The sequence below is a fragment of the Lagopus leucura genome, unplaced genomic scaffold (genome assembly GCF_019238085.1).
Source record: "Lagopus leucura isolate 7727_CA_CO unplaced genomic scaffold, USGS_WTPT01 Super-Scaffold_806, whole genome shotgun sequence".
NCBI classification, from domain to species: Eukaryota; Metazoa; Chordata; class Aves; order Galliformes; family Phasianidae; genus Lagopus; species Lagopus leucura.
The window spans coordinates 6,555,626-6,571,260 of record NW_024962260.1 but is presented as its reverse complement, the minus strand read 5'-3'; the positions used below and the strand labels follow the sequence as shown (position 1 = coordinate 6,571,260).

General features: G+C 37.3%; 1 protein-coding gene across 14 annotated transcripts in view; it reads left to right on the top strand.

Moving 5' to 3' along the window:
• Positions 1 to 15,635, top strand: part of RIMBP2 (RIMS binding protein 2) — a 119,075-nt gene that overhangs the window by 18,899 nt on the left and 84,541 nt on the right. For 13 of the 14 annotated variants that reach the window (XM_042865404.1, XM_042865396.1, XM_042865392.1 and 10 more), the window contains one exon: positions 15,284 to 15,421. In XM_042865404.1, coding sequence (XP_042721338.1) covers positions 15,284 to 15,421 — 138 coding nt within the window. Of the gene's footprint in view, positions 1 to 13,455; positions 13,476 to 15,283; positions 15,422 to 15,635 lie in introns of those variants that run through there. The other variant, XM_042865403.1, reaches the window with a different exon arrangement.

The window sequence follows — 15,635 nt, the reverse complement described above, 5'->3', positions numbered from 1 at the left end:
GGCTAGCAGCAGCAGTGTGAATGTTATGGTGAAGAACAAAGAGGAAACCATGGGAAGTATGGTAGCACAGCAAAATCTCTCTTCTCTGTTTTCACAATTAGGAAAATAGCTTTCTTTTCTTTTTTTCTTTGAAAAGCATTCTTTATTTAAGCTTTTCGTCGGTGTGCCTTCATAAAAGCCTGAGCTGGGCTCAGTGCACTGGTGGGCAGCCTTCACTTGCACACTCTGCTTCCACTGAGGCCAGAATTTTATTTTTTTGTAGAGAAGCATAAATAACTTTTATAGACAGGTTCAGTTACATTTTTACACCTGATGTGTGGGGGAGGAAAAATGACAACAACATCTACTCTTGCCAATTCAGGAAGATAAGGAAGCCCTTTCTGAACCAAGATGCCTCGTTTAGTGCTGGCTTAGAAAAATCCTGAATTGACACTGAAGTTCTCGAGAATCAGGAAATTATTCCATAATTTCACCATTTGAGCCCCTGCTGAATATTTTTTTACCTCTTTTTCATGTACTTGAAAAATGTTGTTACTTCTGCACCCAATATCATGATGCCTTTTTACAGAAATGGAAAACACATCTCCAGTAAGTATATTGTGGGGCTTGCTTAAAAATACACTGTAGCATTTATCAGCAGGGACTTTTATAGAAATCTGTTGTAGTTTACACCAGGAAGGATTGCAGAGCACAGTATCAGCGTGCTGATGAGTTAAACTCTCCCTGAAGATTAATAGTTGATAGTGCTTAGAATTCAGCTGGATGAAGCTTCTGACTGTCACTGCCGTAAGCAATGTGTGCATATTTACTGCATTTTCCCTTTTCTTTGATAGTCACAATTAAAACTATGTGTTAAATCCTTCCCGTTCTCCTACTCCGCTGACCTCAATTCTGTATATAATTTAAAACATTACAAATACTGTTATTTCCAAGAGTATATATTTTTTCTCTTCTCTCCTGTTTACTGCTTGCTAATTAAATTTTGTAGGTGGCAGTTTGAAATCTTAGTGGGACATGTCACGTGACTGCTAATGCTCTGCAGATCTCTATTACATAACCTTTAAGTAGTTTGGGAAAATGTGCTTGTGTCATACTGGGCCTGACATAAGGCTCGGTCTGAAGCCAGCAGTCTGATAATGTTGTTTTTCATATAGAGAGAGAGAGAGCAACTGTAGAAATCTTGTGGATGGTTTGTTCTGGCACAAGATCTGTGCCCTCAGTCGTCAGGCCAATTTCCTTACTTCCCTGCAGTGCTTTGCAGTCTGCATTTTCTGCCTTTCCTTTAGCACAGAAGAGGGGAGGAGTTAGATTTAAACACTGACATAGCAGGTAATGATTACATGCATATTAAATGTAATGTGCTGAGATCTGTTCTCTTTTCCTGGTAAGTTTGTTCATTTTAGAGTTGAAGTGACCAGAGTACAGAACAAACACAGAAAACATCTTTATCTCTCTGACCCCTTCCCCTGGCTATGAATCTTCATTAAACTCTGGCGCATTATGCAAAATGAAAACATAAATCAATAGAGAAGTTAAAAAAAAAAAATGCTGTGCAGGGATGATCAATTTTTAATGCATGGAAATTCATTAGGTTGCTGTTCTGCAGGAGCATTTTTATAAGTGACAGCAATGTGTCCACTAAGAATTATAGCTCATCTCTCTTTTCCTGAATCAGCACCATCTTTTGCTCCTACTTTGCATAGTTTCACATTTTTGTTGCCTGAAATGTGTTTATATGCTATCCAGTGCAGCTTAAGCATTTCACTGTTGACTGACCAGCGTTGTTCCCTGGAGAAAAAGTAAATCTCATTCTGGTTTCTTGGCCAAGATGTGGGTCTTATCTGAGGCTCTGATACTTGATATTCTGTGTGTTCAGAGCAGGTCAGAGGAGATCTTTTCTACTTCAGCAGTTTTACCTGCTGGGAAGGCTCAGTGAACAGGGGCTCCAACAAAAGTTGCAGTTAAGAACTAGGAACAGGTAGTGATGATGTTGGGCAGCGTGAGTTTGTTCTTTGTTTTTTTATGAAGATATTTTGTAAGTTTATCATTTCTTACTGAAATGCGATTGCGTGCTTCTGCATTTTGTTTTGCCTGTGCTTTGTGATAGCTCTTCTCACTAAAAGCTCTTTACAGAGTCCTTAAGAACAATTAAAAATGATTTCTCATCATTTTGCAGATGAGAAATTTTCAAAGTACTTCAGGGTTTTTTTGGCTTAAGGTCTTTCATCTGGATCAGTGGTAGATGTATGGATATTGTTTGTGGAGCCACGTCCAAAGCATTTTCCACAGCATTGGTTCTGTTAATTAAATGTTGGATAAGAGGGGAGGAGGGATAAGTATTGATATTTTTTAAAAAGCTTCCTTTTTTTTTTTTTTTTTTTTTTTTCCACTTTAAATTAATTGACTGTTTCCCTATGTTGTACTCATAGGAAACAGTTAGGAAATTGATAACTACTATTTTTAAATTACTGCTATTGTGAATCATGGAGGCTATAGTCTGTCAGTTCTCCAAATGGCTGCTTGCTTATGCTGGGTATACTGAAACTACAAATGTTTCATTGCAGGTAGGGACTTCTGTTGTTCAGCTGCCTTAAATTATCTCAGTAAAGAAAAAGAAAGCTTCCTGTTTCTAGGCTACTGCCCCTCCACAACTAACATTCACAAGTAAGCACAAAGAACTGTCCTTGACATCAAATCTGCCTTGAGGATAAAAATGGTGTTTTGTTTGTGGTGTGTAACAATTGCCAAGAGGACAGAATTTTCATAGCAATCATGGATCTTTAAAAGGAAAAAAAAAAAATACAGATCTGAGACATATAGCACTGTGCAATTTATTTTTACTATCTGCAACAGCTATTAAAAGTATAATTGGTGACACTATCTAGGAAGAATAATGCATGTGCATGAGCTGTATTGCATTTAAAATTCCACGTTGTTCCAATTACTGGAGTTTCTTAATTTGTATCAATAACTGCAGGGCTTAGAAGATTTTTATTTGTAACGGCTCAGAGCAGCGTATCTTCTTCAGAACAGTTGTAAATCTTTGCTCGTGCATGAATCTTACTGGTGTGATCCACTGTGCCTGGGAAGTAACACTGGGAAGTAATTTTTATAGTCCCATCAAGTCTCCTTTGTGGAAAACCTGCAAAGTCCCACAGGAACATTCAGCTATCTCTATACATCATTATTGGATTGATAATAGAATACTATTACATAAATCATAAAAGCATCAAATAAGTAACTTAGGGAAATTATCACAACATCCTACTCAGTACTGCATATCACTTAAAATTACCACACATTTGAAAGGGGAGGAGAGCAATGTTAGAAACCAGTGCTGTTCTCCCTCTGCTAATCATGCTGCTCAGTCCTGCTGGCACCAGCTGTGTCTGGAATGGGCAGCCCTGGCCTCACCTCATGGGGGCCCAGGGCTCACACCTGGGTTCAGACACCTGTGTGGTCATCAGAGAAATGGAAAGTCCCTGTGCACACATATTTGCCAGTTTCTGACAGTAACGCATGGCTTCAGCTTCTACTTTCATGAAAAGCCTTCAGGATTTCCTATGGATGCTTTTGGGGAAAGATCAGGGGAAGATGGATATCAGTGGTGCAGTAGTGGTTTTGCTCCTTCCATTTCAGTAAGTAAGAGTTGTGGGAACTTCTTTCACTTGATTGATGTATGAGGTTCTGGTAGTAATGCTCCTTTCTAGAAAGGATCTTAACCTGGCTTTAAAACAAAGAGCTTAAAGAAGCATTCAGCACCAAATGCTTTTTAAAGTGAGTACTGTACAGTGCATGCTAAGGATAAATTGAATTTGCATCTGTAAACTTAGTAGCAGAACTTTTAAGAGTTAAAATAGCAGTTAAACCATGTCTTAAAATAAATACATGTGCCACGGTCATGTGAAGGGAGAATGCAGAGCAGGCAAGGATGGCAGTAGTTTATTTTTTGTAAGGATGGGCTTTATGGTTAAAAACTGTTGAATGCATTGTTGCATGGACATAGTGTTGTAGGTTTTATGGATTCGTGTGGTGCACTTGCAGCTTGAGTTTTCACAGGGCTTGCATACGTTGTCTTACTGCACAGGTGTTTTGTAAGAACGATTATCAAACCCATTTGTTTTAAAGGGAACATGATTTCTCCAGGTTTCTGCAACAAGTCAGTGTTAGAGTTAGTAAAATATATGAGAGGCTTTTACAATTTCCAGTTCTTTACTTTCCTGATGCAGAAAGTAAAAACAACAAAATACTAATAAAAAAAACCCCAGCCAACAGAACAACACAAAATTGTAGCAGTTGTATACACTGCGTACAACTGGTAGAAATACAGGTGCTTGTAGTTCCCTAAGAGAAGATAGCATCAGTGTCAGTCTTGCTGTGCAGATAGTGCTTCTTAGCCCTTTCCTCCCTACAACACACACAGAACTCAATAATAGGGTTATCAAGAAGATGTAATATGCAACGTGGCATGCACTGCTTAGAAATCTCCCTTTATGTTGCCACCAAATGTTTTCTTTTGATATCTCAATGAGAAGATTTCTTCATTTGTAATATTATGGGTCCCCCTCATATGAGAATTTAGTAGTTTGTAACATAAACTCAGTTTAATCACTTAGGATTCTGCTGTGGAGTTAACCTGAATTCAGTACTCCAAAGCTTTCTACATTAGATTATCTAGCTCATTATCAGGAGCTGAATTTATGTCTGACTACAAATGATTGCTAATGACTTATTCTTTTAGTTTGCATAGTACAGGTGTATGCATTTGGCTTTAAATTCTTCAGCTGTTTGTAGAGGTACTATGGGTTTACTATGACTGGGATCTGTCTGTGATGGTGGAATCTGGTAAATCTGCTGCTCCTACCTTAAATATGTATATATATATATATATATATATGTGTATATTTATATATATATATATAAATTTGATGGAGAATTCTCCTGTTCTAAGATCTTGCAGGGAAACAAGAGATCACTGATGTTTCTAGGGAATGGTTCTTCCTGAGAAAATCAGGCCAGGGTCTGTCTTTTTTATTTAGGATTTGGAAGAGAAAAGTGTATTTCAAGACTTCCTTTCTTCTTATGTGAACAGTGGCTGGATTTTAGCATACTATCTGCACTGGGAATTTATTAATATAATTACTGAAGCTATGTATAGTCAAAATATTAAAGGTATCGGGCTGACAGGAAGTGTAATCAATGTATAAAAACAAGCCCTTCTACAGCAGTATTAGCTTTTGCAGTCTGAAGCATTCTTAGTTTCCTTCCAGTACGTTTTTCTACACTTGCCAGCAGCACGTGCAAGTTGAGGACCTAAAGGTGATGTGATGTTTCTTTTTTGTTTAGTCATATATTCCAGTCTTTGCAGTAATGACATTCCTGCAGAAGTAAAGTAGCATGTGCACTGATCTGCAGTGTTAAAGGTGAAGAGGTGGAAGGTGAATGTAAAAATCGTATTCTGATTTCTCTGGTTGCCTTGTTCTCATCCTTAAGAAAGGATATAGCAAAACAAAGCTTTGTAACAAATCACTTAATATACTGTGGTGCTCCCTTTTACATACCCTAACGAGGATTTAGCAACCTATTTACAGACCTTACAAATCTGTCACTTGGGAAGTGAAACTTTCACAAGCTGACTCAGTCTCATTCTCTCCTTTCACCTACGGCTGTTTCTCTGTTGTTAACACCATGACATGATGTATTTTACTGATGTCATATACTGAGTGCATCTTGGCAGCCTGATCTTCTTACTTCCTACATTCCTTAGCGTCTTGTGAACCATGGAATAGTGGAGGGTCTACAGACAGATAGGTTACTGGGAATGTGAAGGCCTTTTCCAGAGGAATTAAAGAAGCTGTTCACGAGCCAACAGTAGCCTTGGTCTTTCCTGTTTTGTGACCTGATTACCTTGTTGTTGTTGCTGACTCTTGGAGAAAAGAAGCATCTTTCTCTGTACTTATGAATGAACAGTGCCCTGAACTTCTCAGCTGCTAACTTACTGATTGAAATATTGAATTAATGAGGACTTCTTGTTAGTCACCTCAGAACGTGTAAGGTCATACAGTAAATGCTATCTCAGCACATGTACCAGTAGTTAGAAATATGTCATGCTTGCTTAAGAGAGAGAGAAACCAAAAAAACTGTATAATTGTTCTTTATTATTATATCTGTATAATTTGAATACATTTGGGAAAATTTATTTCATGTCATAGTTTCTAGGTAGATGACCCAAAATTATTTCTATCTGAAAAAATGATTGTTTCTCAAGTGGTGGGTAGGACCTGAAGGTTGCAGTCTGGTGTTGATGCTTCTCTCCCTGATGTTAGAATGAAGCAGTCCTACTTTGTACTCCACAGGCTGAAAATCTCTTTTGATTAGCCCATTAGTGCATGGCCAGAATGACAGATTATTCACCTGTAGAGTTAAAGCTGTGGACTGCAGTGTTTTTGGAATGCAGGGGAAAGCCTGCAGTGCTCAGGTGGCGGTGCTGTAGGACTAGTCTGTTTGTTAATGTTTTTGGCTGCATATGTAGGCACAGATCCAGCAAGGCTAATGCCAGAGGACTTGCACTTGGAAGAAAAAAGCACAAAAAACTACAGTGCTTTTTCTCTGCAGGTTCACTTTCTGTTTTAGTGGATACATTTAAACTTAGTCATTAAATCATCTATAGCTATCAACAGAGACCAGGTACCAGGTGATCACAGAATTAACAGAGGTTCTGCTGTTTACCACATACGTTGTTGAAAGTAGGAAAGAATAGAAAAATTGTGGACTCTACAACAGAAGCTCAAGATGTTGTTTGTCGAGTGATAGGAGACTGTTTTTGCCAAAATTATACATTTTCTTTTGCCAAAATGGGGATGTCAAACTCAGATTATTTGGCTATTGAAAGGTACCAGCTGTTACCAGATGCCTTCTGGCTTTTGTTTGGGTTTGAGAATTCTTTAAAGAGACAAATCTTTAGCTTCTCTACAGTTGTTTATGTCAAAGGGAGTTAGACATTCTTCTGACTGTCATTGTCATATGAAAATCCTTTCTAGAAGATTTGCATTTTATGTTGGTAATAACTTTGGGTTTAAAGAGCTGATTCTTCTTAGAATTGTGGTGGTATCATTCTAGGACCATGCCAATAAGAAACGTATTGATTACACCCATGCAAATGAAAGAAAAATTGGTGAGGCTGATATATAAGGAAGGAAGGGCAAGTAAGAAGGGTAGGAATAGATAGTGTGGCTCATTTAATACCAAATCTGATGTCCTAAATTGTACTGCCTCTGTGTTGAAGTTGTACAGTAGTGGCAGAGTATAAAATATTGTTTTTAAAAAGACCAAAGCTTTAGCTAATTTTTGTTCTTTTCTTTTGGGAGGAAGTAGTTCAGTTTGCCAGGTAGTTTGATTATCAACTAAAAATAATGATTTTTTTTATATGTATATATTTTTTTTTACAATTTTGTTCATTTTTTTGGGCTATGCGCACTGTTACTTATCAGGTTGTTTCCTTGTGTCATCTGTCTGTTCTTATTTTATTATTCTGGTGATGTAGACTGTGAGATGTTTCTGTTCCATCGCTCTGATTGCGTGCCTGGATAGCCTCCAGTGCATCCTATTGTTCTTTCTTTGATCTGCAAGTGACAAGTGAGCTCTAATTTCTAAATTTATTTATTAAAAACTCTAAACAACAATCTTCCCACTCACAATCAAGTTCACTATTCTTCCAAAGCTGAATCTGTGTAATTAATCCTCAAGCTAAACTTAGCATTTTCAGTAGCATTTGCTTTCTACTCCCTGTCACAATGAGCATTGTTCGATCTGGCTAAGACTGGGAGGATATTTGAACAGAGATGAAAGGAATCAAATACCATCATTGAGTGGATTTACTGATATGGACAACTAGGAATCACTCCTCCAATTTCCATATCATACCTTTTACCTACTGAGATATTTGTATAATCTGCCATGGCTATGGCAATCCTGTGGCTCCATACCATTACATTTTATTCCCAAACTGCTTGCTGTGAATTTTTTCCTCTTTACACAGAGGCCGAATGAATTATACAAAGTCAGTGGTTAAGTGAGAAGAACCAGGAAGTTGATCTGCATTCCCTGGCTCTCACTCCTGTGCTCTGATGACAAACATTTATTACTCTTCTATTCTTCCTCATTCATCTTATGAAAGAGACGTCAGTCACCAAATATTTGTCATTAGCAGCCCAAACTAGTGGATCAAGCCTTATTATTGAAGGACACAGGACACATAGTCACATCTAGCCTAGAAAATAAGTTGCACATTTGCTTGATTATTTGAATATGATTAGAGCTTACTTTCCAAAGCAGGAAGTGTTTTGTTAGTTGAAATCAACAAGGTCTTGTGTAGTCAACCTCTTCGAGGTTTCAGTTTACCTCATCACCACCTCCTTGTTGTTATTCTGTTGTTACACTTCGAGTTGTTACTGTTCTGCACATCTACCTCATGGGGAAAATTAAAGTTTGAGAGCTCTTGAAGATAAAAAGAGCTCTAGAACAATTGTCAAATACCTGATAACCCCAGAGTATGGCTTAAAGATTTCTGTCCCATTTTTCTCTCTTCCAGGAGAGGGCAGTGACAATACATCAGTCATTTTGCAATGTTATGTTTAAAAACTGAAAGTGGGTTTCCTTCAAGATGGTAGACCTTGCGAGAGACCTGTCTAAAGCACTGAGTACTGGGATGGATTTTAATAAATGAGTTAAAGTGTAATGTAGAAAATAAAGGGAACAATTAACATATAATTTACCTTGCAATTCCATCCATTTCAAACATCTGGCTTATTGCAAGATAGCTCTTCAAATATCTTTATCTCAAAGTATTATTTAACCCATATAAGCATGTGATATTCTGTCCTCTCTAGTTATGGAATGGTGTTTTGTGTGACAGGAAGGTAATTTAGTAAATGAACAAAATGAAAATATTCTCTTTTGTATGTTCGAGGCATATTTGGGCTTGTGAAAAGGAGGGGAACACAGGCAAAGAGTGGCAGAGCCCTTGCACATCTTGCTGGTATGCTGTTGGCATTTGATTCGTGTTATCTGTCCTTTCCTGCAGGAAGAATTCACTGTAAGCTCTCAGAGTTTTCTTGCATTGCTTATGGTGTCAAACAGAATAAATTGCGTGCAAAGAATCTGTAATTTCTGTGGATTTCAAACTAGAGGGACATGTGTATTTAGTTTAATTAAAGAGACTAAGAGCCAGGAAGGAAGGGAGATTATGTAGCAAGAACCCTTAATCTGCTGAGATATTGTGCTGTTGACAGTAGCCAGTTAAAAGATGCAGCAGGTTCTGGAAAATTTTTTGCAACATGTCTCTGCTTTACCATACTTGCAGCTGCTTCTCCTCCCTTTTTTTTTTTTTTTTTTCTTTATTTCTTTAGAAATGCTCACAAAAATGATGCGTAGTTCCATCTACTGTTCTGTCATTTGATTTGAAACTATTACTTTCATCACTTTTTTGGCAGCTATTAAGAGTTTGAATTTCTCTTCTGTGCCTGTGTCCCAGACCACACAAGTAAGAGGTTACAGATCACCTTTTTGTGCATCCTGACTCAGATGTCAGTAAAATGCCATGTTTTGATACTCCTTTCCTTCACGTTTTCATGAATATTTTCATTTTCCTATGTTGTACATGCACAGCTGTCTCACAGCTCTCAACCTGCCCTCTCAAACCTCTCAATTACAGCTCCCTTGTAAGTATTTAAATGGCAGCTCAGCTTTCAGACAGAGTACACCAGTGCCAAAGATCAGGCCTTCTGACCTTGTCCAAATTTGCTCAGTGAAATAGGATTCCCCTGGTCCTGGGGTGTTATTGTTTACTTATTTCTTATTGTTTTCCTATTTGAAGAAGAAGTTTGCATGTGGAGCGGGTGTTGGCACTTCTCATTCTTATTGCTGATTTGCTTTTCGTACGTTTGTTCTACTGGCTCATAAGCATCACTTGAAAACTTTATCAGTTCAAATGATACTAGAAAGTTCTATTAGTTATGCATGAGAAAATAAAAAATATAATTAAAGTAATATATCATTTTGATTCTTTATTAAGAAATTACAAGAAATTTCTCTATCTGTAACAGGATAATTTTAAGCAAACAAAACAGAAGAGGAAATATGCCTGGACCAATGGGAAAACTTGCTGCTCTAGATTTATATATTTGATGTTTCATAGCTTTCTGCACTCCTAAGAGACCAGTTCCTGCTTAGCACATCAGAAAACTCAAGAATAATTTAAAAGCAAAGAGTATAGTAACAATAGCTGCTCACTTCACAGATAGAAAAGGGCAGATTTTGTCCTTGGCGTGGCAGAGATTTTGCCCTAATCTGAGCCTGAAAGTGAGTTTTGATGATCACAGATTTGGAGAGAAAGGAATGAGATTTAAAAAAAAAAAAAAGAGTCAATGTGTGGGGGGTAAAGTAGTAGGAAAAACCGAAATAACTCCCAAACTGTAAGATCTAATGATCTAATCTGTAGCAATCAACTAGATCATCTGGTGATCAGGAGCATATTATGGCTGTGCTGTCTATTGCAATGATGAAACATAAAACAAGCTTTTGGCTCTCTTATTTCAAATGTAAGAATTAAAGAAAAGAATTCATGTAGAGGAGCTAGTTCAAGGACAGACCAAGGCTATTTGGTCATTCCAATTTTCCCAGGCCACTGGAGACCAGCACTTGGCCTTTGTGCCTGGTTGAGGAGTTCAAATACTTAAAAGTTGATCTTAGCAACTTCTTAGGGACAGAGACAGGTCCTCTCCTGGCTGTGATCACATGCTCACCCAGTAAGAGAGATTCTGCAGGTTAATGGAGAAATGTAGAACTTCACTGGAATAGTACTGTTGTTGCAAAATTATTACTAATCTTTTCTATTAAAATACCAAACATCAAAAACACGGTGTTACGTTAGGTGTTGATATTGGGCAATTACTTATCAATGCTCCTCTGTTTAGAGGGAGGTCCAATAGGTGTTCCTCACCTTTTGAATGCTTGTGGTTAATACATTTCTGGAGTCAGTGTTTAGCCAGCGATTCCGCTGACACGTATTCAGAGGTAATGTTCTTGAAAAGTACGAGCACTGCTCAGCAAGAACGTTTCCATCTGTGTTATCAGCATTATTTTAATCCAAAATCCAAAACACAGCATCATTCCAGCTACTAGGAAGAAAACTATTCTAGCCAAAACCAGGACCTATGTATATTTAAAAGGAAGTATTGCTTGCAGGAGAGATTAACGCCTGCCAAATGCTATGAAAGCTTTGCACTGGCCTTATAGTTTTGGAAGTTGCTCTTTCTTTCTTAGTGCATCCATAAATGAATGGACGTAGCTATAGAGTTGATTAAAGAAGGAACATAATTAAAGGTTGTAATTTTAAAAAGTGGAGAAAATGACAATGGAGTTGAAGATTCAAAATGAGTCTGTGTGATGTAAAGGCTAATGGTGCTAAGGCAATAATCTCTATGAAATAATTGATGCTGCAGACATTTGTCTTTTCTAATAAGATTAAGGACCAGGTGGTGTGATCTTGCTAACTGACTGTTTTGTGACTTTGAAATATGAAGTAATAGTACAAACCTAGTGATTGTTTAATCCACCAGGAAACTCTCAAATCACGGGTCAAATACCATCAAAATATTTCTCTATTCTTAGTTGAAATAAGGTGGAGGTATTATTTAACTTAATACCAGAATATTAAAACAAACATATGTTGCATGGGTTGAAAGGATATCAGGAGCTGGATTTTCCAGATGGTATTTGAGATATTTTGTGAGGACAAACTTACCACTGCTGGTGCCAAACCTGCTTCTTAGACCATTTCTAAGATCATCATGGCTTCCTCAGACAAGACTCCATGTTTCTCTCTCCCCACACATTTTTTTTTTTATAACAGCTCCATGTTTCTAGTGAATGTTACACTGATGTTCCTCACCAATGAATCAGCTGTGTTGTGTTTTTCCTCCTATATTCCACTCTGAGAAAATATATCCTCTCATTTCCTGTAGCCAAGTACAGTTTTTAGAGTGCAAGACCAAGGAGTAGTGTACTGAAATGCTTGCTGTTTTTCTTTTTGAATCCTTCAATTAACAGTGAGCATGTTATTGAAAAGAGGTAATAATTTTGCAAGCGATTAAAGGATTTTTTCTTCCTCAAACAGCTATTTTTCATAATTCCTTAAGGCTTGCTTCTTAGAAGATAGCAGTATTAGGAAATCCTTTCCCTGTTGTAGAAAGCATGTTCCCTCTTCTCCAGTCTCTCCCCTGTTGCTGTCCATGTAACTTATAGTTAACCTCAGTTACACCTCTGTTTCTTTGGCCATGTAGAGCGGCTGGTTTAGATAAGACTTGGTGGTAGAAAAGACTTGTAATAAATACTGGCTTTTTTGCACTGAAAAACTAAAAGCAGAAATAATTGCAAAATGCATGGAATGTTGTTTTATTTTTTATTTGTTATTTTTTTCTGGTGGCAAGCCAGTCCAAAGAGCACAGTGTGTGTATATATGTGCGGTGTTTGGAAAGGTGGCTGCCTGCGGCCAAATTACTGCACTGTGACCCTGTCAGATCTTATAAACTGCACAAGGTTAGGAATGTGGAGGAAAATAAGGAACCACCCCCAGAAGCTGCAGACAGTTGTGCTGAAAAAATTATAGCATTCCATGTTCCCTTGGGCTTTGGTTTTGGATCAGTGCCAGTACTTTGCTGCAAATCTGGGAGGAACTGTTGGGATCTTCTGGAAGAAGAAGTGGTGGTACTGCCTTTTGGGTAGGATGCAGTACCCTGGCATTGTTTTTTTTATGGTCATAAAGACCCTATTACTTTTTTCATGTAATACTGTGCTTGTTTCAGCACTGGAATGCTAATTCATCAGACTTATTATGCAGACTTTCATCAAATCAAACTGCAGTAATTTCACATTGTTTTGGTTGACTGCAGTCTATTTTTGCTTTTACTGGCCATAAGATTCAGAAATTGTATTTCCTGGCATTTTTCAAGAACCACTGGGTTTTACATCAGCCATGCTCACTGAGCAGCATTTCAATCATGAACGAAATGAATTGTGTTTCTATAAGAAATTGTACATGAAAGCAGTTTCCACCCAAGTGAATGGGTGCTATGAATAGGGATAGATACGTGTTATTCCATACGTCCTGTGACATCTGTATGGAATGGGAAAGTATGTTATACTGCTTACTTAAATGTGGATCTCAGGTTCTGACAGTGAGGTGTTTCCCCTCTGGAAAGACTAGAATTTCAGAAGACCTTGGCATTTGTAACAAAATGGGATGGAGCCCTTCAGTCGTGTTTTGACTGCAAATCCTGTGTTTGCACGCCAAGCTTCGAGCACATCAGAAACTCCTCTGTTCTAGTGCAGCAGTGAGCCCTCATCTTCAAGGCCTTTGCCTTTAAAATATTCTACTTGCCAACGATGCAGTCCTTGCGGCGTTCTATTACTGGCAGGTGTGACTATGCTTTGCTTCCTTTGTTTTTGTTTTTAAGAAATAACGTGCCCTCTGAAAAATGAACTTTGATAAACTTATTGATCACATAAAGTGACCTTCTCTAAGCACATATTTCCTTAACAAAATATACTTGTCATGAAACAGAGTTCTTTAGCAGTAACCTTGCACCTTAATGAGTCATTCAGATAAACAGGTTCCAGTGAAGATTGAATTACAATGCTATTCAGCTGACACAAAGCAACCACTAGTTCTTCTCAGGAAACTCATGAATAAATAAAAGATGCTTTGCTGTCAGGCCCAAGACTAACAAAAATGTAAGGGTTCACGCTTTTCAGTGTGATTTCCATGCTCTACAGCCTTGATGTTACCATCAGAATTAGATTGGTGATGAAGATATTTGACATTATGTAAGTAAAGACATTTAAACATAGATAGAAATGTGGGGGTATGAGTGGAAATATCTATCATTAACTCAGAACAATCTGTTGGATAATAACCTATGATATTTAGCTTGTGCATATATGGTACAATTCATATGCCTTGCCATTTTGCATGTGAAGGGGCCATATACAAAATTATTTTTAGAATTCAATTTTAGTGAAAAATAAGATGTTTGAAATATTTCAAAGGACTTATTTATGCTTACCATCTACCAAAGCCAATGAATTTCTTGCAGGATGTTATCCATTCTGTTGCTGCATTGTTTTTTTTATCATGATTTCAGACCAGAGGTGTTTATCTTTACATTTACACTTTGTGTTCATTTTGTAATTACAGTTGAATAGTCAGTCTCTAATGTTTGTAATGAATAATGTGCTGCACGTGTGTTAATTCAAGGGACAGCCTGTTGAATATGCATACAAATCTACTGTACACATGCACTGCTCAAATACAGTGATGGTCATTGTGCATATTTTGGAAGTACTGTACAGAACTGAAGTTTTAGAGGTGATTTAACTATACCAGTAAAAGAACACTTTAATTACAGTGTTGTAAGTTGCATCTCATTATGTATTTATTTTTTAACAAACCTATTTCTGATCCTTTTCTAGTGAAAAATGCTCCAGCTCACCTATATGTTACTATCCACAAAGTGGATAATCCCATAGATATCCTTATGTTGTCGATTTTGACACTGATACACTAACAAGCCAAATTCTGGGAATAAGAGAAACAAATGTAGTGTATTTGTGCTCGCTTTTACATTGAGCTGATTTGTTTGAAATTATCACAGTACTGATATTGAGTTTTGTCTATTGCAGTAATTAATGGTCTTTATAGTGTTGTTTTATAATTGTAGTTCTCTTGGTAAGAAAAGAAGATGCTAAACAAAGGATTAAATATTTTTGAAATAGCATCAAATTCTCTAAAGATATGGCAGAAACAGGTGCCTCTTCAAATTATATTTCCTTGAAAATGTAGTGTGTTTGTCTTTAGAAAGGATTTTGAGAATGTTGTTGTTGCTGGCTCCTTCCAGAAAACTTTAAAATAGCAAACCTGAAGATGCCTCGTAAGTGCTTGTAGGTGAGCTGACCAAAAAAAAACCCAAAAAACAAAAAAGCACAACACAGGGTTTCTAATGGTACTTTGTATAAGGCTGATGTCAAACTTCAGTCTTTTTGCTTGCCCTGACATTGTCTTTAGAGCATTATTTCTATTATCCCTTTCAAGAAGTTTTCAGGGTAACTTGCAGTGAAAAACATGTCAGTGAAACACACTGTTGTAAGAAGGGTAAGTGCTACTCAGCTCATGCAAACACAGTTTAAATGAACTGGTCACTCATTTGTGTTGTTTCTTTGTACACAGTTTGGAAATGATCCATCATGCCTGCAGTCTGCAACTTCAGCATGCACATCTGATCAGGTTGAGTTTATAGAAGAGACCCAGATTTCTAAGTCTCATGTCACCGCATTAAATCAAGAGTATCATCACTGGCTGTTTTCAGTAAGTTCTGTCTCTTTCTCTTCCTTGCATGAGTTCTAGCAACAGCGGATTGGAGATCTTTTGAGGCAGATAGTTGAGGGAAGGAGAGTTTAGCTCCACCATCTTTATAACGTTAGATGTTGTATTGATTTCTTAGAGTATTGTAGATACAAATGTGTACTTAGGATATAATTTTAAATTTGAAAGGAGAATTTAGGAAAGGAAAATGTGATAT